Source organism: Carassius gibelio, chromosome A8, assembly GCF_023724105.1.
Source record: "Carassius gibelio isolate Cgi1373 ecotype wild population from Czech Republic chromosome A8, carGib1.2-hapl.c, whole genome shotgun sequence".
NCBI lineage: Eukaryota > Metazoa > Chordata > Actinopteri > Cypriniformes > Cyprinidae > Carassius > Carassius gibelio.
This window is the reverse complement of record NC_068378.1, coordinates 25,851,308-25,876,340: the sequence shown is the minus strand read 5'-3', so window position 1 is coordinate 25,876,340 and position 25,033 is coordinate 25,851,308. Positions and strand designations below refer to the sequence as shown.

Below are 25,033 nucleotides of genomic sequence, written 5' to 3'. Positions count from 1 at the left end.
TCAATTGCCTTTCCATTGAATCTTATTCGCGTTTAGGAGAAACAATTGATGTATTCAAGAGATATCAGTTGTAGTTTTCTTTCTGATGAATGAATGTGGCATTCAGGATTTTTAGTGCTTGCAATTATTGCAGATGTTGAAATTCAAGGCACTTTCTGCTAAGATGTTATTGTCACGATTTTAGTTATTTGTGCAGAAGAGCAATTAGCTCACTATTGATAATTAGGCACTCACACTAGCATAGAGGGCTGACAGATGAAGGTTGTGTTGACTCATTTTGAGCATTTTTTTCCCTTTTTTTCATATTATGACTTTAATTTGGGAGGCAGTTTCACAAAATGTCAAGCACCTCTTTTCTGTAATTTCTGGTGCATAATTATAATTCTCATTATGGTGATGTAAAGCAAAAAGCACAACCATGCTTTTCCATAAGCATTTTTGTGTACTTTGTTGTTTTTCCTCAGTTCTTTCACAATATAGCACAGCCTCAAGTGCCATATTGCTTTGATTTAAAGGCTACTGCATAGTAAAAATATGAGGCACAACAATAATGTTATGTTATGTTATGTTATGTTATGTTATGTTATGTTATGTTATGTTATGTGTTGCACTCACCACCAGTCCATCCAAGATAATCACTTGCTCACCAGAGGATGCTCTGCAGTGAATGGGTGCCGTCAGAATCCAAACAGCTGATAAAAACATCACAATAATCCACAAGTAAATCCACTGCACTCCAGTCCATCAGTTAAAGTCTTGTGCAGCAAAAATCTGCATGTTTGTAAGAAACAAGTTCTTTAAGATCTCTTCAACTTCAAACCGTTGCTTCCATCGAAAATAAGATTGGTGCATATTTCTTTCCTAATTCAGATGAAATAACTTTTTTACAGGGAGCAACTGTTTGAAATTGCTCGATGGATTTGTTTCTTACAAACACGCAGCTTTTCACATCACAAGACATTAACTGATGGACTGGAGTGCTGTGGATTATTATGATGTTTTTATCAGCTGTTTGGACTCTCATTCTGACGGCACCCATTCACTGCAGAGGATCCATTGGTGATGACACTGATGCAATGCTACATTTCTCCAAATCTGATGAATAAATAACTTCATCTACATCTTGGATGATCTGAGGGTGAGGACATTTTCAGCAAATGTAAGTTTTCAGGGGAACTCTGCCTTTATTCTTGGTCTCTATGGTTGCAAGTTACCCAATTTCCAAAGGAGCATGTCCAGCATGCTTTACACCAACGTTTAATGAACACAGACAGTTACTGATTCTATCTTTTATGCTTGTCATGCTGGATTTCCTTTTCCCCTTTAACGTAGCCCCAGGCTACCGTTTATCGCTAAACTCCATAAGACGTCTCGTTAGTTGACCGTGGCGTTGTCAAACATGACATGGACATGATTTGTGACCTGTAGCTAATGGCTGATGAAAGATAAGGGCTGATTTGGACTCGGACTGGCACACTCGCTCCGTCCACCCACTCGCTGGCCTTTCACCCACTCTGAACACTTATGTATCCAATTCTGCGCTCTGTTTTTCATGTGCTGGTCTCTCTCTATATCCTGGGGTTGGTTACTCAGACTGATTTCATCTCCTCTGCCTCATGTTCTCACAAAGGTCTTCTGATTTGCCTGTTTTATTTGATTCTGCCATTTTTTTGCACAAAACTGTTTGCTTAGCGCTGCATTGAAATGGGTTGCATGAACCCAGTCTGATTCTTTTATACCCTTTGTAAAGCTTCTCAACAGTATGAATGGTTTGCCATGTCGAACGCAGGAATATTAAACTAAAAATAACCCTATAAACACCTTTGAATTATCAAGGTGATCAAATCCTTGTTGAAAAACCTTGCACAGAATCTACTGTATGCTTTCTGTCATCTGATTGATAGTTCAGACATTTTTTGTTTAGACTTTATGTTGCTTCACGTATCTTTTTGGTGTGAAATCTTAAGATTAAGTAAACAAAAGAACAGCTTTGATATTGTTATTATTTTATTTCAAGATGAACACTTACTGGACTGAAGCAGGTTTACTTCATTATCCATACATCCTTTTTTTTTTTTTTAAATCATGAGTATCAAATATAATGATCAGGCTTTTTAGGAAATTTAATTATTTATTTTTTTGTCAATCCTCTCTGTATTGCATTGAATTGGATGTTTTGATCATAAAACTAAGCATTTAAATACCATCTTACTAAGACATTTTATTGGAGATATAGAGTAAGGAATGATATGCATATAATTTTATGCAAGTATCTGATATTGTTATAAAGATCTCATTGATTTACATCACAGGCTATCAGAATTTCATTCATCATTATCTGCACCAAATTACATATATCTGCTCAGTTTGGGCCTCTGAATAAAACTCAGATTTTTATTTTATTTTATCATATGATACAAATACTATAACACGCCATAAAAGCCTGATGCATCAAACATGAAACTCAACCAAAAACACATACACACTTTTATTTTATATATTAAAAAAATTATATCTCAATAAACGGTTCTCATTAAAAAAAAAAGAATAATAAAGTTATTTCTTTTGTCAGATTACATTGCACTGCGAGAAACTTCGGATAAAAGCATCTGCAACATACAGTACATGTCCACATGAGCTAAATAATAAAACTATGTGTTTCTGTAGCTAAAGTGGCATTTTAACCACGTATGCCCCCGCAGGAGTACCACGCTCAGCTGGAGGAAATGCGTGTGTCTATTCGTCAGCTGGAGGAGAACCTGTCCGCCGCTCGCCGCCGCAGTGACCTGTACGAATCCGAGCTGAAAGAGTCTCGCCTGACCAGCGAGGAGCTCAAGAGAAAGGCTGTGGAATACCAGCAGAAGATTCAGAAGGTTTGTTCAGGATCTAAGCGAGGACCGTCCTGCTGATGCACGCTCGATGAGATGCCATCAGTCTATGTTTTCATTTTGCAGGCTAAAGAACAAGGCAAAGCTGAGATGGAAGAACTTCTGACTAAACTGCAGAAGGTACATCTGATATGACAACTCATTATTTTTACATTTGCTGTCGGGAAGACCAACATACGGTATTTCAGTTCTAACTAGCTTAACCAACAATACTCTCATGGTAAATGAAATAAATCGCCTCGCTGATCAACCAGCACTAACCAGTCTGGAACATAAGGAAATTGCTAATGCAGCTGTTTTCATATTTAAGCTTTGTTTATTTGTGAATGTCTCAGACCAATGCAGAGCAACAAGTAAAGATGGAAGAACTCCAGGAGAAGCTTGCCAAGGTACTGTGCACATTTATTTCAAATTCAGCCCTGCTTGAAGAACTCAAACATTATTTTTTTGATTAAAAATGTACAGTATATTCAGTAATATTATTGATTCAGTGAACTGAGCTAGCTGATAATAACTTTAAATAATAAAACTGAAAATATCTTTGCAACACCAACACTGTTATTGAACTGAATTAAATCAAGATTGTACTGACTTGAGCTAAATGATGACACTATTGTCTTTTGTAGAGATGCTTTATATAGCTAAAAAGGTTTTAGAATTGATTAATTTTACAACATAAATACAATTCAAATGCTTTGAAACAATATGTGTTGTATAAAGCACTATTTAGATAAATGTGTTTTGAGATCTCATGGATCACACAGCAGTAGTTAGATGATAGGCCCCCCTCTGAATTATTAATGTACATTTACAGTAAAAAAAAAACTAACAAAAAAAACAATTGTGGTTTTAGTTGCCTGAAATTCAAAATAAAAATGTGTTTCTTGTATCACAGAATAAATTGCTGCGTATATATTTTATAACTTCTAACCGTATATTTTGGTTAAAGTGATATAATGTTTAATATATAATATGTAAAGCTACTTGAACTACCAAAATCTGCATTTTTTAATAAGCACCATTCACTGTAAAACATAATAAAAATATATATATATTAAAAATAAATTCAATAAAGTAAATAAAAGTATGTTTTACAAGAAGATACTATTTCAGTTTTTCTACTTCAAATGTTATGTTTAATTCATATAATAAAATGTGACCCTGGTGCACAAAGGCAAAGCACAAAGTCGTTGGGGTATATTTTTAGCAATAACCAAACCATACTTTGTATGGGTCAAAATTATTGATTTTTCTTTTATGCCAAAAATCATTATAATATTAAGTAAAGATCGTGTTCAATGAAGATATTTAGTAAATTTGCTATCATAAATATATCAAAACATTCTTGATTAGTAATATGCATCGCTAAGAATTAATTTGGACAACTTTAAAGATGATTTTCTCAGTATTTAGATTTGTTTTGCACCCTCAGATTCCAGATTTTCAAATAGTTATATCTCGGCCAAATATTGTCAGATCCACAAACCATACATCAATGGAAAGCTTATTTTTTCATCTTTCAGCTGATGTATGAATCTCAATTTCCAAGTTGTCCAGGGTCACATATGTCCTTTTACTGTTTGAACTCTAAATTTACATTTACATTTAGTCATTTTGCAGACGCTTTTATCCAAAGCGACTTACATTTGGGGGATTCATAAATCGATTCTTCTTAAAGAGGCAAACAGACACAGGAAGTGCTTGTAATACCAAGTTTTAGACATTGTTCAAATATGTACAAGCTAGAAAAAGAAGGAATAAATAAAGAGAAAGGATTTTTTTTTTCAAAAAGCTAGTTTTGAAAGAGATGAGTTTTCTGCTGTCGCTTGAAAATTGTCTGGGATTCTGCACTCCAGATAGGGGTGGGAAGATCATTCCACCAGCCAGGAATGGTGAACGAGAATGTTCTGGAAAGTGATTTTGAGCCTCTCTGTAGGAGTCCACCAGCCAGGAATGGTGAACGAGAATGTTCTGGAAAGTGATTTTGAGCCTCTCTGTAGGAGTCCACCAGTCAGGAATGGTGAACGAGAGTGTTCTGGAAAGTGATTTTGAGCCTCTCTGTAGGAGTCCACCAGCCAGGAATGGTGAACGAGAATGTTCTGGAAAGTGATTTTGAGCCTCTCTGTGATAGTCCACCAGCCAGGAATGGTGAACGAGAATGTTCTGGAAAGTGATTTTGAGCCTCTCTGTAGGAGTCCACCAGCCAGGAATGGTGAACGAGAATTTTCTGGAAAGTGATTTTGAGCCTCTCTGTAGGAGTCCACCAGCCAGGAATAGTGAACGAGAGTGTTCTGGAAAGTGATTTTGAGCCTCTCTGTGGTAGTCCACCAGCCAGGAATGGTGAACGAGAGTGTTCTGGAAAGTGATTTTGAGCCTCTCTGTGGTAGTCCACCAGCCAGGAATGGTGAACGAGAATGTTCTGGAAAGTGATTTTGAGCCTCTCGGTAGGAGTCCACCAGCCAGGAATGGTGAACGAGAATGTTCTGGAAAGTGATTTTGAGCCTCTCTGTGGTAGTCCACCAGCCAGGAATGGTGAACGAGAGTGTTCTGGAAAGTGATTTTGAGCCTCTCTGTGATAGTACCATGCTTGTGTCACTCACTAGCGGATCTTAGACTTCTGGAGGGGATGTAGATTCATACTGTAATAGTGAGTGGAAGTAGGCGGGTGCTGAGCCTGTTGTTGTTCTATAAAGGACTTATATTTTAATTTATAGTTTGTACTTTCAAAAACTATATTTTTTATAATTTGGAGTTACATATATTGCCATGTTGAACCATTAACAGTTTTTCACGGGATATGGTGAGGTAACTTATAGTTAACCATTTAACAGGTTTTTACAGTAGCATTTTTAGCCTTTTTCTATACATTTGTTTTACAACGCAGCTTCCCTCTCTCTTTTAGGCCGTGAAGGCGAGTACAGAAGCCACTGAACTCCTGCAGAACGTCCGTCAGGCTAAAGAACGTCTGGAGCGAGACCTGGAGCGTCTGCAGACCAGAGAGGACTCGACCGACAGCCTGCGCAGACGCCTGCGAGAGACTGAGGTGATTTATGACTCCTCTGACACACTGCATGGATTCAACAGACACTTTTCACTGTCTGAATGAATTCAAATGGCTTTATTTGCAAATATCATGACTAAGATAGATCAGATTCAACTTTATTGTAATTGCACAAAGAATTAGCATGAATAAACAATTCCTCCAGCTCAAACGGTAATAATGAAATTATGAAATAAAGTGTAGAGATTGAACTCAGTGTTACCTTTTTAGGATTAAAGCATCTGCCCAATGCATGAATATAAATGCAAATGTAAACAACATAATTAACCCATTGTAATCCTCTTCTGCTGACATTTAGCCTCAAGCTCACAGCTGATTGGCTCTTTGTTGGTAACTTTACTGATGTGATTTTCCAGTTCAACCACTGCATAAAAAAATTACTTAGTAGTGTTGTTTTGTTTTGTTTTCCAATACAAATGCTTAAAATGAATAATAATAATAATAATAATAATAATAATAATAATATCTGCCATTGTGGTGTGAAAAATAATATTGTTTTCACTTTTAATAAAATTAAATTTTATTATCCAATTTAACCGTAAACCTAATTTTGATACATTTTTCAGAAAACAGGACGTCAAATCAAGTAATTTTGCTAATCTTGATGAAATAATGTTTAAACATTTGTACTTGAAAAAAAAAACTTTTGCAGAGTATTTAGTCATGTTTTCTCAGTTTAAAAGAAGGCTTAAAGAAGTAAAATCTGAAAAATTTACCAGTGGGAAATTAAAAATAATATTGTTTTCCCTTTTAACTTTATTTGTCTGACCCAAATGGCAGATATTTTTTCTTGTTTGAAGCATAAACTCAATAAATTTTTATACATGTTTCAGTAAACAAGACTCAATTTATTTTAACTAATTTTACTTATTGTTTACAATTCATATACAACCAAACCTAAACTTTAAAATCTGATTTGTTAATAGAAATACTTTTCCATGAGCTATTTCTACCTGATCTAAAAGTAATTTGTTGGTGAAATCTAATGCATTCAATTTTTGAATAAGTGATGCTAAGTAATATTTTTTTGACTTGAATAAAATTAAGTTGCCAGGAGAACATCTTCAGAATGTGGTTTTTCCTTTTATGTGGAATGGAACAGGATGGCAAGAAAACCCTGGAGAACCAAGTCAAGAGGCTGGAGATGGTGGAAAGGAGAGAAACTAAACTCAAAGAAGACATTCAGACCAAGTCACAGCAGATCCAACAGATGGCCGACAAAATCATGGTAAGCCTGAGACGCCAGCGAGCGCCGAACTCCTGCTGATTTACACATACTGTATCCTAAACACACACACAAGCAAACAGGTAAACACTGGAGTTATTCACTTCAACACAACATGTCAAAGAAATGCGATTGCTGTGCTCCAGAAATGTCTGGAGGTGTCAAATGCACGGAGGAAAGCTATTTAATTAAGACGCGCTACGCTTGTTAGTCACGCACGCCTCTCAAACCCTCACGCTTGCATTAAACACACGCGCACACACTTTCAGTTTTATTCGTTTTCCTTTTTTTTCGACCTGCTTAGCCTGGCAGTGTCACGGCTTCTCTTCCACAGCTCCCAGCATGCTCTCTGGCCCTGTCACGGCTCCAAAAGTGACAGATTGCAGTGGATCATCTCAGTCTTTGGCCACGATCATGTGTGTCACAATGACGATGTGTTTTTAGCTGGATGATTTATATGCATGTCAGCATCAGTCAAATCGAATCCAACTTATTTATCAAACTTCTGACATTAAGATGAAAGAATCATTGACCATTATTCAATTTAAGTTCCTCTGGTGTTTGAAGCTGGGCCGAATCTGGGCCTGGGTTAGGATGAATGTTACCTGAAATCAGCAGCAGAAGCAATATCCACTGTGTTTGCACTGTATTTTATGCATACTCATACTCTTTTGATGCTTTTTAAATCATTTTTTTATCATTTCAAATGCTTTATTCTCTGCTTTTATTGTTGCGATTATTTTAATTCATTTTTATGTATTCACTTTGTGTATGAAATGTGCTATAGAAATAAACCTGCCTTGCCTTATCTATTTAAAAAAATCTATAATTGAAATAAGGCTGATATAAGATATAAATATTATGTGTAAAACTTTTATTTTTAAAAGAGTCAAAGTACTAAAACTGACTAAAAGTGAAATAAAAATAACTATAAATATTTTAAAATGTAAATAAAATGAAATTAAAAACTAAAAATATAAAATATTACTGTTAACAAAAATATGGAAAAACTCAATTTGAATAAACTATACATTGTACATAAACTAATAACTAACTAAAAATTAAATATATAAAATAATAACTTTTACTGTTTTTGCAGTAAAAATTATGGGTTGTACTTCCAAAAATGCTAAAATTGACTGTATTTTACTGTATAATTACATATAATGCAAAAGTAAACAATTTACAGTTTTTTTAACATGTATGCTACAGTAATTTGCAATTAACTAACAAGTTAATTAAAAGTATTAAATTTTTCTTTAATTGAAAAAATCACAAATAATATCTAAATACAGTACTATGTGAAAAACAAGCTGAGGTACTAAATTATTAGTACTGAAATAAAAATAAATTAACTTAAATACAAATAAATAAATATATATAATGACATAATCAATAATAATGACAAAGGCACAAGATTCTTAAAATTTAAACAATATGAAAAATGAAAACACTAAAGATAAGAACAAAATCTAGTATTAATAAATAATAAATACTTTGAAAGTATATAAACAATATTGAATAGCACTAATGGAAATATGTTATCAGTAAAAAAAAATGACCTCTGTTTTTCCCAAAATAAATAAGATTTAGAGTTTAACTGAAGTCCCACGCGTTTACATTTTTTCTTCAGGGAAAGATACCCAGTCAAACTCTCAGTATGAAACAGATATTCCAATGAAGTCTCAGTGGCATTCGTTTTTCCTCTATCGTCTGAATGCAGGAACTCGAAGAGAACTTGCGTGAAACGCAGGCAACAGCGCAGCGGATGGAAACACACCTGGAACAGAAGAAAAAGCTTTATGAAGACAAGATCAAAGTTGGGACAAACACACACACACACTTCTGCTTGTGAAATATATCTGTACTGTTCAACGTAGAGTGATTTGCCTCCAAAACTGAGTCTATACTATACTTTACCTCACTATACTTTAGTGCTCATTATTAATTTTATAGCGAGTGAATAAAACATCCTGACTTAGATTAAACCATTAAAGGGCTCATTTTGAGGGCTCTCTCTGTTCGTTGTCAGGTGTAATAACCAAGTGCTTGTGTTTTGTAGGTTTTAGAGACTCAAATGAAGGCAGATTTGGCTGAAAAGGAACTGCTGGAGTCCAAGCAGAGCACGTTTGAGGAGGAATCTCGCGAGCGGGGAAAAGTGATCAGCGATCAGACAGCGGTAACACATTATTTAGCTTTTTTCTGAGAGACTATCATTGTTCATTGAGAAAAATTCAGATAGTGTGACCCAATCAATTAACACTGATCTTTGTGCTGTTGTACAATAAATTCAAATAGATTTTTTTTTTTTTTATCATGACATGATTTAAAAATTCTCATTACTGTAAAAAAAAAAAAAAACATTGTATAACAATAATTGTTTTACTGTATTGCAGTAAAAATACTTTATTGATAGTAATCAGAATAAGATAATATAGGAATTATGAAAAAAGTATATATATTCTGTTGTTAATTTTAACAATGTTAATTTTAATTAAAGTTTTAGTAATTTTATTGTGTTGCTGACATTTTATTTTTTTTAAACACATCTATAGAGTTTAAGAGACTTATTAATTTTATTTCAGTTTTAATTATTTATTTTACTATACAACTTGTTGTATACAACTAAATAAAAATGTGTGTGTGTTTGTATATATATAAACACACACACACACATATATATAGTATCTCAGTAAATTCTCATTATATATTTTATATATTAACAATTGTAATATTTACTTTTATTTTGAGTAATAATTTTAGTTAACTATAATAACCCTACTCAGTACTGTAGAAAGGCTAATATTGTTTAGACAAGACTGGTTGACTGTACTGATTCCCAGCTTGAGCAGCACAAAGAAATACACGCTGGTCTCTTCATTAGTGAAGTAAGGTTCTGCTTTGAATGATGGCGTCAGATCTGACTGTGTTTTATGTAGACGATCAATGCCATGGAGTCAAAGATGAGCAGTCTGGAGCAGAGGATCGCTGAGCTGTCCGAGGCTAACAAACTGGCAGCCAACAGCAGCATTTACACGCAGAAAAACATGTGAGTTTACAGACCTGAGCTGATTCAGTCATTTCTGGAGCCTACAATTAGACTAACTCACTATATTACTTGACTGAAGAGCTGTTTGTTTGGATTATTTTCAGTACATTATTAATTATTAAAATAATTTAGTTTTTTGTTATTATCATATTGCTGTTGACTGTTGTTGTTATGTAAAAGCAATTAGCCTTTCTGCTTCAAGCTGTGCCACATAATGTCGAAAAATACACAGTAAAACATATTTGTGTTCTTTGCAAATACATTTGTTTTACGTTAAAGTATATATCTGCGACAGTCACTTAAACTTAAAAAAGTACTAAAATTACTAAAACTGAAATGAAATAAATGAAAGCGAATCAAAAAATAAACAAATAAATAAATACAAAAGCACACAGCAAAAATACAAAAGCAAAAATTAAAATGGAAACTGAAAATATAAAAAAAGTATTGCTGCTAACAGAAATAAGAAAAAAACAAAACTATTTAAATAAACTATGATATTATATTATATTATGAAGGGTCTTCTTTCTGAAATGTCCTTTTATTATATTATAAGTTATAGTTTGTAAAATAAAGTAAAAAATAAATTAGAATATATTTTTAATATTTAATACAAATACTTTTCTAATAGAAATAACAAATAAAATATTTTTTTGAAATATTTGTATATACAATATCTGTATCGCTTTACCGTACACAGTATTTTTTGCAAGGGTCTTTTGGCTTATTGTTTTATGCTTCGATGTAATATTAGTATTAAGATTGTATTTTCACAGTCAATTTCATGCTATTCACATCAATGAACCATAAATATTTGGATATAAAATGTGTTTGGTGAATGCAAAGGGTTAATTTCAGGCTAATGTGCCATGATAGCAGATTTTCAGGGTTAAGGACAGAGTTAATGAACGATGACCTGTTGTATTTTCATTATATCAAGGCTTTCTAACAGCTTCATATTGTCCCTGTTGAGTTTGTCACCAGTGTATGTGATGTAGATGCTGTTCCCACCAGACTAGCTCAACCGAAACTCTGTGAGAAAAGCTCTCAAAGTCTTGTTTGTAACCTTTAGGAAAGCCCAAGAGGAGATGATATCTGAGCTCAGGCAGCAGAAGTTTTATCTGGAATCTCAGGCTGGAAAACTGGAGGCCCAGAATGCAAAGCTGGAGGAACATCTGGAGAAACTGACACAACAAGAGCAGACTAACAAGAGCAGAGTGCTGGAACTGGAGGCCAGACTGAGAGAGGTGAGCGACAAACAAGACCATCACATGATGATAAGACTTGTGAACCATATTTCACCCCGAACGAATCAAAAGCAATGAGTAAGAAGTTGAAAACAGTAGTGCTGCTTCGTACTTCTGTGGAAACATTGATACATTTGTTTCAGGATTCTTTGATGAATAGAAGGTTCGAGAGAGCAGCATTTATTTTGAATTTATTTATTTATTTTACTTTATAAATGTCTTTAAATGATCCATTTAATGCATAAAAGTACTAATTTATTTCAAATAACAGTAAAAATTGTACTGACCCCCAACTTTTGAACATTTCTTGTTTTATTCCCGCTTTTTTTTTTTTCAGGTCATTTAAATGCCCAGCTAGGTGACAAATATACCATGTCTTAATTAATATGAGCCTGTGATTAATATGATTTTCACAAGCTCTAATCTGCTTAATATGAATGTAAGCCATGAATATATTATTGCTATAAACATTAATATCATGCATTTTTGTAAAGCTGATTTAAAACTTTTTGTATTGTGTAAAATGCTATACATATTCAATTGACTTCATGAATCATGTTTCACCCCAAAATCAACAGAGAAATAAATTACATTTTGCATGAAGAAAATTAAGTCTAAAACTAATAGAAAACGATATGTTCTAAAACTCTTTAATTTTTTTTGTATCATATTATTATTTTCAAATTCTCATCACTGAAAAAAAACCTGCCTTTAATTTGTTGATTTAAGTTTTAAAAAATCAAATGTTTTAAATGTTTTAAATTCTTTTAATTAGATTAATCAAAGATAATATGAATTATATATATATACAGTATTGTTCAAAATAATAGCAGTACAATGTGACTAACCAGAATAATCAAGGTTTTTAGTATATTTTTTATTGCTACGTGGCAAACAAGTTACCAGTAGGTTCAGTAGATTGTCAGAAAACAAATGAGACCCAGCATTCATGATATGCACGCTCTTAAGGCTGTGCAATTGGGCAATTAGTTGAAAGGGGTGTGTTCAAAAAAATAGCAGTGTCTAACTTTGACTGTACAAACTCAAAACTATTTTGTACAAACATTTTTTTTTCTGGGATTTAGCAATCCTGTGAATCACTAAACTAATATTTAGTTGTATGACCACAGTTTTTTAAAACTGCTTGACATCTGTGTGGCATGGAGTCAACCAACTTGTGGCCCCTCTCAGCTGTTATTCCACTCCATGATTCTTTAACAACATTCCACAATTCATTCACATTTCTTGGTTTTGCTTCAGAAACAGCATTTTTGATATCACCCCACAAGTTCTCAATTGGATTAAGGTCTGGAGATTGGGCTGGCCACTCCATAACATTAATTTTGTTGGTTTGGAACCAAGACTTTGCCCGTTTACTAGTGTGTTTTGGGTCATTGTCTTGTTGAAACAACCATTTCAAGGGCATGTCCTCTTCAGCATAGGGCAACATGACCTCTTTCAAGTATTTTAACATATGCAAACTGATCCATGATCCCTGGTATGCGATAAATAGGCCCAACACCATAGTAGGAGAAACATGCCCATATCATGATGCTTGCACCTCCATGCTTCACTGTCTTCACTGTGTACTGTGGCTTGAATTCAGAGTTTGGGGGTCGTCTCACAAACTGCCTGTGGCCCTTGGACCCAAAAAGAACAATTTTACTCTCATCAGTCCACAAAATGTTCCTCCATTTCTCTTTAGGCCAGTTGATGTGTTCTTTGGCAAATTGTAACCTCTTCTGCACATGCCTTTTTTTTAACAGAGGGACTTTGCGGGGGATTCTTGAAAATAGATTAGCTTCACACAGACGTCTTCTAACTGTCACAGTACTTACAGGTAACTCCAGACTGTCTTTGATCATCCTGGAGGTGATCATTGGCTGAGCCTGTGCCATTCTGGCTATTCTTCTATCCATTTTGATGGTTGTCTTCCGTTTTCTTCCACGTCTCTCTGGTTTTGCTCTCCATTTTAAGGCATTGGAGATCATTTTAGCTGAACAGCCTATCATTTTTTGCACCTCTTTATAGGTTTTCCCCTCTCTAATCAACTTTTTAATCAAAGTACGCTGTTCTTCTGAACAATGTCTTGAACGACCCATTTTCCTCAGCTTTCAAATGCATGTTCAACAAGTGTTGGCTTCATCCTTAAATAGGGGCCACCTGATTCACACCTGTTTCTTCACAAAATTGATGACCTCAGTGATTGAATGCCACACTGCTATTTTTTTGAACACACCCCTTTCAACTAATTCAACTAATTGCCCAATTGCACAGCCTTAAGAGCGTGCATATCATGAATGCTGGGTCTCATTTGTTTTCTGAGAATCTACTGAACCTACTGGTAACTTGTTTGCCACGTAGCAATAAAAAAATATACGGAAAACCTTGATTATTCTGGTTAGTCACATTGTACTGCTATTATTTTGAACAATACTGTATATATATTTTTTTTGTAATATATATATATTTTTTTTGTGGAAAATGTGCCCTTAAGCTCATTAATTTTAATGAGCTGCAGATTGACCAAGATTTGTTTCTTCATCAGATTTGGAGAAATGTAGCAATGCATCTGTGTCTCATCAATGATTGTTCTGCAGTGAATGGGTGCCGTCGGAATGAGAGTCCAAACAACTGATAAAAACATCACAATAATCCATGATAAGATACATGTTTGTAAGAAACAAATCAACCATTAAGCCGTTTTCACTTTAAATCTGTAACTTTTGACCAAAATGCAAGTCCATAATTCATAATAACACTTCCTTCCAGTGAAAAATTCCTTCTCACGTTCTCCTCTCACATCAAAATCCACTTGCATATTTCTTTAGAGCTGTAAACAGTGTTTGATCAGTGCAGATTTCTCTCCTGATTCAGACCAGACCAGTTTTTCACCAGAGAAAGCAATATTACGGATAGGGTCCTCGTATTTTAACAGGAAGTGATCGTTTGAAGTCAAAACACCTTAATGATGGATTTGTTCCTCACAAACACACAGCTTTTGGCTTCACAAGAGGTTATTGATGCACTGGAGTGGTGTTTATCATCCGGTGACTGTAGTCCTGCTGTGTGCTCCTCCACAGATGGGTCTGGAGCACGAGGAGCAGAAGCTGGAGATCAAGAGACAGGTGTCGGAGCTCACGCTGTCCCTGCAGGAGAGAGAAGCTCAGATCAGCAGCTTGCAGGCGGCCCGGCGCGCTCTGGAGAACCAGCTACAACAGGCCAAGACCGAGCTGGAGGAGACCACCGCGGAGGCCGAGGAGGAGATCACCGTCCTCCGGGTGAGGATTTACATTGTGATGAATGACCCAGAGGTCACCATGATCCAATACTGTCCCTCATCATTTAGAAGGTAACACTTTAGTTTGGAGACCAGTCTCACTATTAACCAGTTAGCATGCATAGTATGTCCTTTTGGACTGTTTTAAAACACATGTTAATGCCTTAAATACCTCAACTTAACAACTACCTTACTAAGTCTTAATAATAAGCAAATTAGAAGTTAATCTGGGCAAAACGTAATAGTTAGTTAATAGTGAGAATTGGTCCCCAAAGTAAAGTGTGACCAACATTTGCGTTTGACTGAGATCAGCTACTGTATGTAGCATACTATAGTTAAAAATGTCTTTTAGTGCATACTGTTTCACACATTACTTTTTTAGAAAATAGTTAGCAGTACAGTAATCAATAAATGTGATTTAGGTATATACATATGAAACTGTTTGTTGAACTTTAGTTGTAAAATGTGCATATGTGACCCTGGACCTCAAAAGCAGTCTTAAGTGTACATTTTAACACTTTTTTGTACATTTTGAATAAATAAGCTTTCCATTGATGTATGGTTATCTGGAATCTGCGGTTGCAAAAAATCTAAATACTGAGAAAATCATCTTTAAAGTTGTCCATGTGAATTATTAGCAATGCATATTACTATTCAAAAATGAGGTTTTTGATATTGATAGTGGAAAACTTAGAAAATATCTTCATGGAACATTATCTTTACTTATCCTAATGATTTTTGGAAAAATCTATCATTTTGACCCATACAAATTTTTTTTTTTTTTTGCCAAAGCAACTTTAAGACTGGTTTTGTGCTCCAGGGTCACATATGTTTTTTTTTTTAATTGATTTTTTAAGGCTTTTATGGCTTCTATAGTTTGATACAGTGAGAATACGGAGGAATAAAATATACTTAACACCATAATATTTGTTCTGAGCAAAAATATACAATTTAGAGCAGATGCTGACATTTATATGGCCGAAATGATGCTTGTAATGTAAATGAATGATCTTCATAACAGTATAGCAGATACTTGCATGAAATATCAGTCGTCAGTAAATATGTCTTGGGAAGATGATATTGAAAAGCTTAGTTTGATGATCAAAACATATAATGCAGTGCGATACAATGATGATTGAGAGATGAACAAATAACCCTTCCTCAAAAGTCTAACATTTGAACATGAGTTTTCTAAAAGATGATGTCTGCATAATGAAGTGAACCTAAGTTGCTTCACTCCAATAAGTGTTTATCTTGAAACATTACTAACAAAATCAAAGTTATTCTTAGCAATAAAACACGTGAAACTGAAGGTTTCATAAAACGATGACAGAAGGCTTGTAGTACATTGTGTTCAGCAGGTTTTTCAGCATTTAGAGACCTTTGAAATTTCTGTAAATTTCAGTAACTTGAGCAAAAGGCAGCTTGACTGTAGCTTATCTTAGTACTTTGTGTCTTGGCAAGCTAAAGTTTCAAAGTAGCTTCTGAAGGAGCAGTAGTCGATATAATCCATACCACCATATTGCAGACTCCACGCATCTCCTTTATATCGAGTAATGGTGTGTTTCTGTGTAATCTCTCAGTGGACCATTGTGTTCCTCATCTTCACGGTGCTGTAAACATCTTCCCACGCTCTTCTGCAGCGCTCAGATTCAATGCATCTTTGACACGGTTTCATCCTCGCGGCCCGCCGCTCTCATGCATGACATCACACCTGTCATGACACTCGAGATGATTTCTCAGCGCCGCTGCTATCTGCTCAAATGCACTTTACTGCAGAACCCAACGCAGCACAGAGTGGGCACTTCTGGCAAACATGACCATTTTCACTCTCTTTTTTTTTTTTAAGGCCCATCGGGATGAAATCCAACGCAAGTTTGATGCCCTACGAGACAGCTGTGCGGTATGTAAAAGAGCTTTTCTCTGTGTTTGACTCATCAGATGTGACCCACACAAGTCCTACCTGTACTGATAGAAAGAGTTTCCATAAGCAGCATCTGGCTCAGAACTAAATTCATAAATAAATAAATATTTTTTTTTTTAGAATATGACCATTTTGGTTTAAAACAATGTACACGATCATTCAAAAGTTTAAAGGGTGGTAGGATTTTTTACATATTTTTGAAAACAGGTCTTTTATGCTCACCTAGCCTGCATTTCATTGATCAAGAATACAGTAAAAGCAGTAATAATGTGAAATATTTTTACAATTTAAAGTAAGTGTATTTTATATTGAAAATATAGTGCAATTTAATCCTGTGATACAAAGCTGTATTTTCAGCATCATTCCTCCAGTCTTCAGTGTCACATGAACTTCAGAAATCATGAAAATATGTTGCTCAGAAAAAAAAAGAAAATATTTATTATCATTATAAATTTTGAAAACAGTTGTGCCATTTTTTTAAGGATTTTTTAGATGAAAAGAAAGCTTTTATTTAAAATAGAAACCTTTTGTTACATCATGATTAAAAAAAACAATATTTTAAACTATTTAATGCATGCATGCTTAATAAAAGTATTTATTTTGTAATAAAAAAAAAAACTTATTGGCCCCAAACTAATTCTAAATGGCAGTCTGAAGGCTAAAGTGTGTCTTCTGGATCAGTAAATGCATCTACTTTTTTTAAATTCATTAAAACAGCCCAACAGGGTGGCAAATTATCTCTCAATTAAAAGGAGCTCATAAAAATGGCATGTGCTCTATAAATAAATATATATATTTTCTTTTCAAAAGCATCTTGTTCAGGCATCCTGAAAGTTGTTCGCCCAGCAGTCATTGATTTGGGGAACGCTTGCTTTCTGAAGAGCGATTGTTTGTGTTGTCCCTGGAGTGTGTTTCATTATAATCAAGCACAGAGCATCTCTGGCCTACTTTCACTGTCCACCCACACTCAAGCTGTTAGAGCGTCTCCACCGATGCAATATTCTCAACCGGTCCCAGTGCTGTTTTTAGACGCCCATCTTCTCCTCTGTGCCGAGGAGTTATATTACATTTTTTCTTCATCATACTCCTTTGCAATCGTAGCTGGAGCTCAGATGAACGCATAAACTTGAAAACGAGATTTCCATTGTCTTATTAGAATGAAAACATGTAAGGCAAGTCAAGCATCACTGTTATTTTATCTCATAGTCATGGTTTAGGGTTTGTGTGAGCACTAGTAACAGTTATTCTCAATGTCTGAAGCCTCGCTGTCAGTCTCAGTGAGTTCTTTCGTAAGCTCTTATAATCCCAGCCCCTGGTGACGGCTTCTTTCCACTAAACACGCTTTGATCTTCTCAATGTTTGAGATGTACTATGAATAGTATATAGGGTATAAAATAACATTATTTTCCTATGCACTTTTATTTTAAGAATTACATGCATAATAAAAACCAGTGCAACACTAAAAGAAATGCTAGGGTGTTGTGTGGTTGCCAAAATGATTTTTATTTTATTTTTTAAATGAATTAATTTTTAATGAATGGATATGCTCTTCATATTTTAGTAATTTCATCTAAATAGCAGAATTTGTGAGATTTAGTCGTTTGAAAGTTTTGAGAAACAATAGAAAACACTATTTGACATTATGTTGAATATAATTTTTTTTTTTTGGTCTGTGTACTAATTTTGGATTTGTGGAGTGAAAAATATCGTTTTATTTCTTAATGAAAAGATAAATAAGACAGAGAAGGCCCAAGTGGCATCTTGATGCTAATGTTATTTAAAAAAATAAAAAAATAAAAAAATAAATATATATATATATATATATATATATATATATATATATATATATATATATATATATATATATATATATATATATATATATATATATATATTTATTTATTTATTTATTTATTTATTATTTAATACTCAATGTTATTATTTAGGTTTTTCATTTCAGACATCTATAGGATAACTGAGTGAAATCACTCTATTCTAAATAAATTGGACTATTCTTAGTTAAATATAAAAGATTAAATATGTATATATTCATATTCCTTTACATAAGTCATATAATAAATTTACCTTTCAGATGAATCTCTTTTACTTGGATTAGGCTTTGTCTGACATTAGTATAATATAAATATAATTTTTATAATATAATATATTATAATATAAAAATACATTTTTACATTCTGTTAGTTAAATAGGTAAGATGGCCTGTAAATAATTTTACTTTATAAAAATAAATGATCAAATTACATTAACAACACTTAAAAATAAACATAATGTTATATAATGTAATAATAGCATTAAAAGGCATTTACACATTCTATAAAGGTTAGTATGGCAAGATGTCATCTTTGAATAATTTTAGATGTTGTGCTATGAGAACTAAATGAGCAAATGTTTCTATTTATTTCCGTATGATGCCTCTTCGTCCTGCAATGCTTAACTTGTATCTAAATATCTCACAGTTTAAAAGTGCACAATGGCGTCTTCCCTCATCTTAGCCTACTGTTAGATTTCAACCCGAACAATAAAAGAGCCTTGTAACCAGACATAACACCCCATCAACCACACAGCATTGTGCAAACAACCATTCAGAAGGCAAACAGATGCATTTTTTATATAATCAGTGAAAGATGAAAACAAGCTCTGGTCAGTAGTTAAAGTGGGTCAGTGTGGCTCTGTGCCTTTAACAGTAATGACAATAATAATGAGCGCAGAAACCTCCTCCGCACCAGAGGAGAGCTTGGCACTGCTGCGCGCCAACACACTTGGAAGATGTGAGGAAGAAAGATGGAGAACGGCACTTTAGTAGCAAACAGTAAATTCATACAGGATTGAGCCGTGGTTTAGTGGTGTGCACACATACTTGGGAGGTTTTTAGCAAGCTTATTTAACTTTTAACTTAGTCTGGCTTTAAAATGCCCATTTGTGATGTAATAATATAAAGTAAATCCGAGTCATAAAACAGTAAGACAGTTATGTAGAAAACCATAGCAAATAATGCCTCAATAGTCCCCAAATATACTAATACCAGTGTTTTTTTTGTACTATAATATTATAAAACAAATACTATGTGGTTTGGGGTTGGTATGTTTTTGAAAGAAATGCTCACCAAAGCTACATTTAATTGAGAGCTGTTTTTTCTTTGAAGATATTTCAGCATCATTCCTCCAGTCTTCAGTGTCACATGATTCTTCAGAAATCATTCTAATATACTGATTTGCTGCTCACGAAACATTTTTGATTATTATTAATGTTGAAAACAATCTTTTGTAACCTCATGAATGTCTTTACTGTCACTTTGGATGAATTGAATACATCTTTGCTGAATTTGATTCATTTAAATAAATTGTATTTAATTTTATTTGCATCTAATTTAATACCAGCAATCAATAGACTTTCTATTATTTTTCCAGTTTCATAATGACTGGACTTTTTTATTATTATAATTTTGTAATTTTATAGATAATAAATTCACAAAGAACAGTGTTTAGCAGATTACATTAGTAGATAATTATAACTTTAAAATAAATTAAATGTAATTATGCATTTAAGTTTTATTTGAAATTTAAATCTATAAATGTCTTTACTGTCACTTTTGATGAGTTAAATACATTATTTGCAGAATTTGACTTCATTTAAATGAATTTAATTAAATTTAATATTCATTTATTTTATTTTATTAAATTGTGTGTGTGTGTGTGTGTGTGTGTGTGTGTGTGTGTGTGTGTGTGTATATATATATATATATATATATATATATATATATATATATATATAGTGAGCAGATCATTGTCTCACTGTTTGATTGCTCTAGTCTTTAATCACTCATCATCATCATCATCCACCAATCAGAACACACGAGAACTCTTTGATCACAGCTGCTGTGCTTCAAAAGCTCTTGCAGCAGCTCAACACTGGTTTTCTCTGAGGTGGTCGGATCACATCAGATTGTGGTTAATCTTGCAGATCATGACTTATATCTACTCTTCCTCTCCCTGCAGTTTGGTAATATAAAGATTCCTCCTTTGAACTCCCACCTCTTCTGTGGGTTTTATTGTTCTGGGTCTGAATTTGGCCTCCTGTGGCTCCATTCAAATGATTCGCGATCCCCAAACTGACTCAAATGATTCGTGAACCCGCTCCGAACTCCCGAAATTACTCAAATGATTCGCGAACCCGCTACGATCTCCCGAACTGATTCAAATGATTCGCGATCCCCAAACTGACTCAAATGATTCGCTATTCCGCTTTGAACTCCCGAACTGACTCAAATGATTCGCAAACCCGCTACGAACTCCCGAACTGATTCAAATGATTCTTGATCCCCGAATTTGACTTAAATGATTCGCGAACCCTCTACAAACTCCCGAACTGATTCAAATGATTCGCAAACCCACTACGAACTCACGAACTGACTCAAATGATTCGCGAACCCGCTCCGAACTCTCAAATTGATTCAAATTCAAATATATTATATATATATATATATATATATATATATATATATATATATATATATATTATTTTTTTAAATTACAACATTTCTCTAAAATAGCAATCTTTTATTTTTCCGTAAATTCTTTCAGTTTGACAGGACAAATATTTTCATTATAATTTTGAAGTTTTATAGAGAAAACATTTACAAGGAACAATGTTTAGCAAATAAAATATTTAGAGATTAGTAGAGGAGTATAACTTTTAAGTCAATAAATAAATTGTATTTGAATACAATTACATATACATTTTACGTACTGTAAATGTTTTATTAATGTTTTATTAATTTTTAGAATTACAATTATTTTGTTACATTATGTCTTTACTGTAACTTTTGATCAGAATCCTTGCTGAATAAAAATATGACTTTTTTCATAATATCTCGTACTTTTGAAGATGGGAGTTTAAGGTGTATATGTGTACTATACCTTTACCATTTAATGCCATCTTTGTTTCTCTTACATAATCTCTGTTGCACCTGTCTCAGGTGATCACGGATCTGGAGGAACAGCTGACGCAGCTGACGCAGGAAAACTCTGAGCTGAACCGACAGAACTTCTACCTGTCCAAACAACTGGACGAGGCCACGGACGAGAACGAGGACAGACTGCAGCTCAAGGAGGACGTGGAGCGCCTGCGCCGGGAGGTGGCCGACCGAGAGATGCACCTCAACAACCAGAAACAGGTAGAGTCAACACACACACACACACACACATCGGCAGGTGTGTGAGTCACAGACTCATGTGGACGCAGCAGGAGAGAGACGTGGGCTGCACTTAAGAGCCCACCGCAGGTGATGAGCACCACTTTAACAGATGCCGCTCTCTCTGAGAAGATGTTTAGCTGTCATTAGTGTCTCGAAAATGAGTGCATTGTAAGAATTTAACACATTAGGGGGCTAAAAGTTGTTCTGTAAAACATCTCAAAACTTTATTTCTATTAAATATGCTCATTCATTGGAACTAAACTACAAAAGTGAAGCATTATGGAATTTAGGAATAATAATGACCTGTAAATAGGAATATGTGAATAATAATGTAAACATTGTTTAAAAGTTTGAGCTCGGTAGGATTTTTGAAATTATTTTAAAATATTTTTAAATAAAGAACTAATACTTTCATTAAACAAAGATGCATTAAGTTGATCAATTAATAATTCTTAAAATTATTTTTAATTTAAAATTTAATTTAATTAGATTGATGTCATAACATTATAATATAATATCATTTAAAAAAATAATATAAATATCTGACAATTTAAAAATGGTCCTTTCCAGGCCTGGAAAAGTCTCTGAAATTAATAAAAAAATTTATATATATATATATATATATATATATATATGTGTGTGTGATATGGCTGTTTTACGGTTTGATAATTAATATAACAGCACACGAACATCAAATCACAGCTGTCCACTTCAGTGCCAAAACAAAGGCGTTTAATAAGCTGGAAAATGATGCTCGCAGGTTCTATTGTTTTGTGTGATGATGCCGCAGCGAGATGAGGAGAGGTGTGTGTGTGTGTGTGTGTGTGAGGTGATGTAGGCGCGTGGGACGCGTGTGTAGGTGTGCAGTCATTGCTGTTGTATAACAGTAGCGGATGGTAATCATAGACGCTGGTAGGAGGCAGAGATGTGTCATATTCACTCGCTGCTCCCCTCTGCCCTGCCAGAGTTGGACTTCACAGGGGCAAAAGCATGCTGCCTATATTTGGAGACTCTCTCTCTCCTTCTGTGTCTTTCTGAAGCTCGCTAATATCCAGTCGTGCAGCTGAGATGCACATCTGCTCGATTCAAGACACCCTCGAACCCCCCGCCGGCTCTCAGAGGATCGATCCCAATTGGCAGCGACTCTGAGATCCGGACCTGCTAATGAAATCAAAAAGAAAAATCTGCAGCTTCCTTTCTGCATCTGTCAGCATAATTTCGCTGTCATATCCCGCCGTTCCTCAGATGCCATCTGTCGGCTTGCAGCAGATGTATTGAATGAGTGGTCGATGATCTGTTTCTTTTATTAATCAACGTTTCCATCGTCACAGAGAAAACGGAAATATCTGGCCCTTTTAAAATGGTCATTTCCAGGCCTGGAAAGTCTTTAGAAAAGTTTTCAAATTGAAATATACATTTATAAAACATTTAACTAGTACAGTCTTTAAAAATCATGGAAACTTCTATAATAACAATAAATGTAAATAAAATTATATTCAAATGATTTAACTTAAGATAAACTTAAATATATATATATATATATATATATATATATATATATATATATATATATATATATATATATATATATATATATATATATATATATATATATATTTAAAATGTAATTCATTAGAATAAAATATTAAAATAAAATGTATTTGGTTTTTATAAAAATGTATAATGGAAATAATGGAATTTAATAATGAAATTAAATGAAATTAATTGAAATTAAAATTATTTAAAAAGTATTTACATGCAATATTTTTCACTTATAAAATCATGTAAATGTCCAAGCTTGGAAAAGTCTTGGAAATTAATACAATTATTCAAATTAAATAGAAACCTCTATAATGAAAATAAATGTAAATGAATTAGATATGATGTATTTAATAAAATTATAATTGAATTAAAATTAAATTGCATTTATGTAAAATGTATTTAGATTAAATGTATTTAAACTTATGAAAATAAATATATATACATTTTCCAGACCTGGAAAAGTCTTGGAAATTAATAAAATCCTTAAAAAAAATAATAAAAAGATGGGTGGGAAACTTTTAAAATAATAATAATAATAATAATGCAAGTAAAATTAAGATGTATTTAGCTTAAAATTAAATTACATTTGTTTAAAATGTATTTAACTAGTTGAAATTACAATCATCTACAATCTCTAAATATTTTATCTGCTAGACATTGTTATTTGTGAATATATTCTCTCTAAAACAAAATAATAATAAAAACTACTTATTTATAATATTTAATTATTTATATATTTATAAGTAATTATGAACAACTTGGACAAGTCAGGAAAAAAATTTAATTTAAGCAACAATATTATCAGTGTATTTCTATGCTATGATAGGGTCCATTGTGATAGTCTGATGTTCTAGAAATGATGTGCTTGTGTGTGTAGAACATCGAGACGCTGAAGACCACATGTACGATGCTGGAGGAGCAGGTGCTGGAGCTGGAGACGCTGAACGATGAGCTGCTGGAGAAGGACAGACAGTGTGAGAACTGGAGATCTGCTCTGGAGGAGGAGAAGAACCAGGCGGAGCGCCGAGCCAGAGACACGCAGAGACAACTGGACAACGAGAAGCAGAACAGGTACACACACACACACACACACACACACACGTTTAGACTGCGGGAGCTGGACGACAGCTGGACAATGACAGAGACTCCTCCATAATGAGCCATTAGTTATAGTCTGGGTGGACAAGAATAGCATTCAGTTTAGTGAGTTGATTGTGATGACAAAGGCAGTAAAGTCACCTTTATTTACAGTATATAACGCTTTATACAACACTGATTTGACCAAAGCAGTTTTACAGTGATAAACAAAATACAACTATACTGTGAGGCAGCTCAAAAAAATTATATTCTAGCCTAGCTTTATTCAATGGAAACAATTAAATATTTTTTAATTAACAATGAAATTATTTGTATATTATAAAATATATGATGTAAATAATATAGAAAAAATATACAGATATTATTAGCAAATAAAATTATAAATTATTAAATAGATTTATCAGGCCTAAATAAAAACAATGAAATATTTTATTTTACATTGAAAATATTTATATAGTGTAAAATAAATTATGTATATAATATAGAAAATGTATGCAAATATTA

The 25,033-nt window shown here is 33.6% G+C and overlaps 1 protein-coding gene across 5 annotated transcripts in view; it reads left to right on the top strand.

The window, feature by feature from the left end:
- The window catches only part of LOC128019027 (citron Rho-interacting kinase-like), a 55,094-nt gene that overhangs the window by 7,705 nt on the left and 22,356 nt on the right, over positions 1 to 25,033 (top strand). For all 5 annotated transcript variants that reach the window (XM_052604973.1, XM_052604972.1, XM_052604971.1 and 2 more), the window contains exons 5-17: positions 2,703 to 2,873; positions 2,955 to 3,008; positions 3,224 to 3,277; positions 5,791 to 5,931; positions 7,052 to 7,177; positions 8,898 to 8,993; positions 9,237 to 9,353; positions 10,114 to 10,223; positions 11,296 to 11,470; positions 14,554 to 14,751; positions 16,600 to 16,653; positions 21,671 to 21,868; positions 24,309 to 24,502. In XM_052604973.1, the coding sequence (XP_052460933.1) occupies positions 2,703 to 2,873; positions 2,955 to 3,008; positions 3,224 to 3,277; positions 5,791 to 5,931; positions 7,052 to 7,177; positions 8,898 to 8,993; positions 9,237 to 9,353; positions 10,114 to 10,223; positions 11,296 to 11,470; positions 14,554 to 14,751; positions 16,600 to 16,653; positions 21,671 to 21,868; positions 24,309 to 24,502 (1,688 nt within the window). The remainder of the gene's footprint in view (positions 1 to 2,702; positions 2,874 to 2,954; positions 3,009 to 3,223; positions 3,278 to 5,790; positions 5,932 to 7,051; positions 7,178 to 8,897; positions 8,994 to 9,236; positions 9,354 to 10,113; positions 10,224 to 11,295; positions 11,471 to 14,553; positions 14,752 to 16,599; positions 16,654 to 21,670; positions 21,869 to 24,308; positions 24,503 to 25,033) is intronic.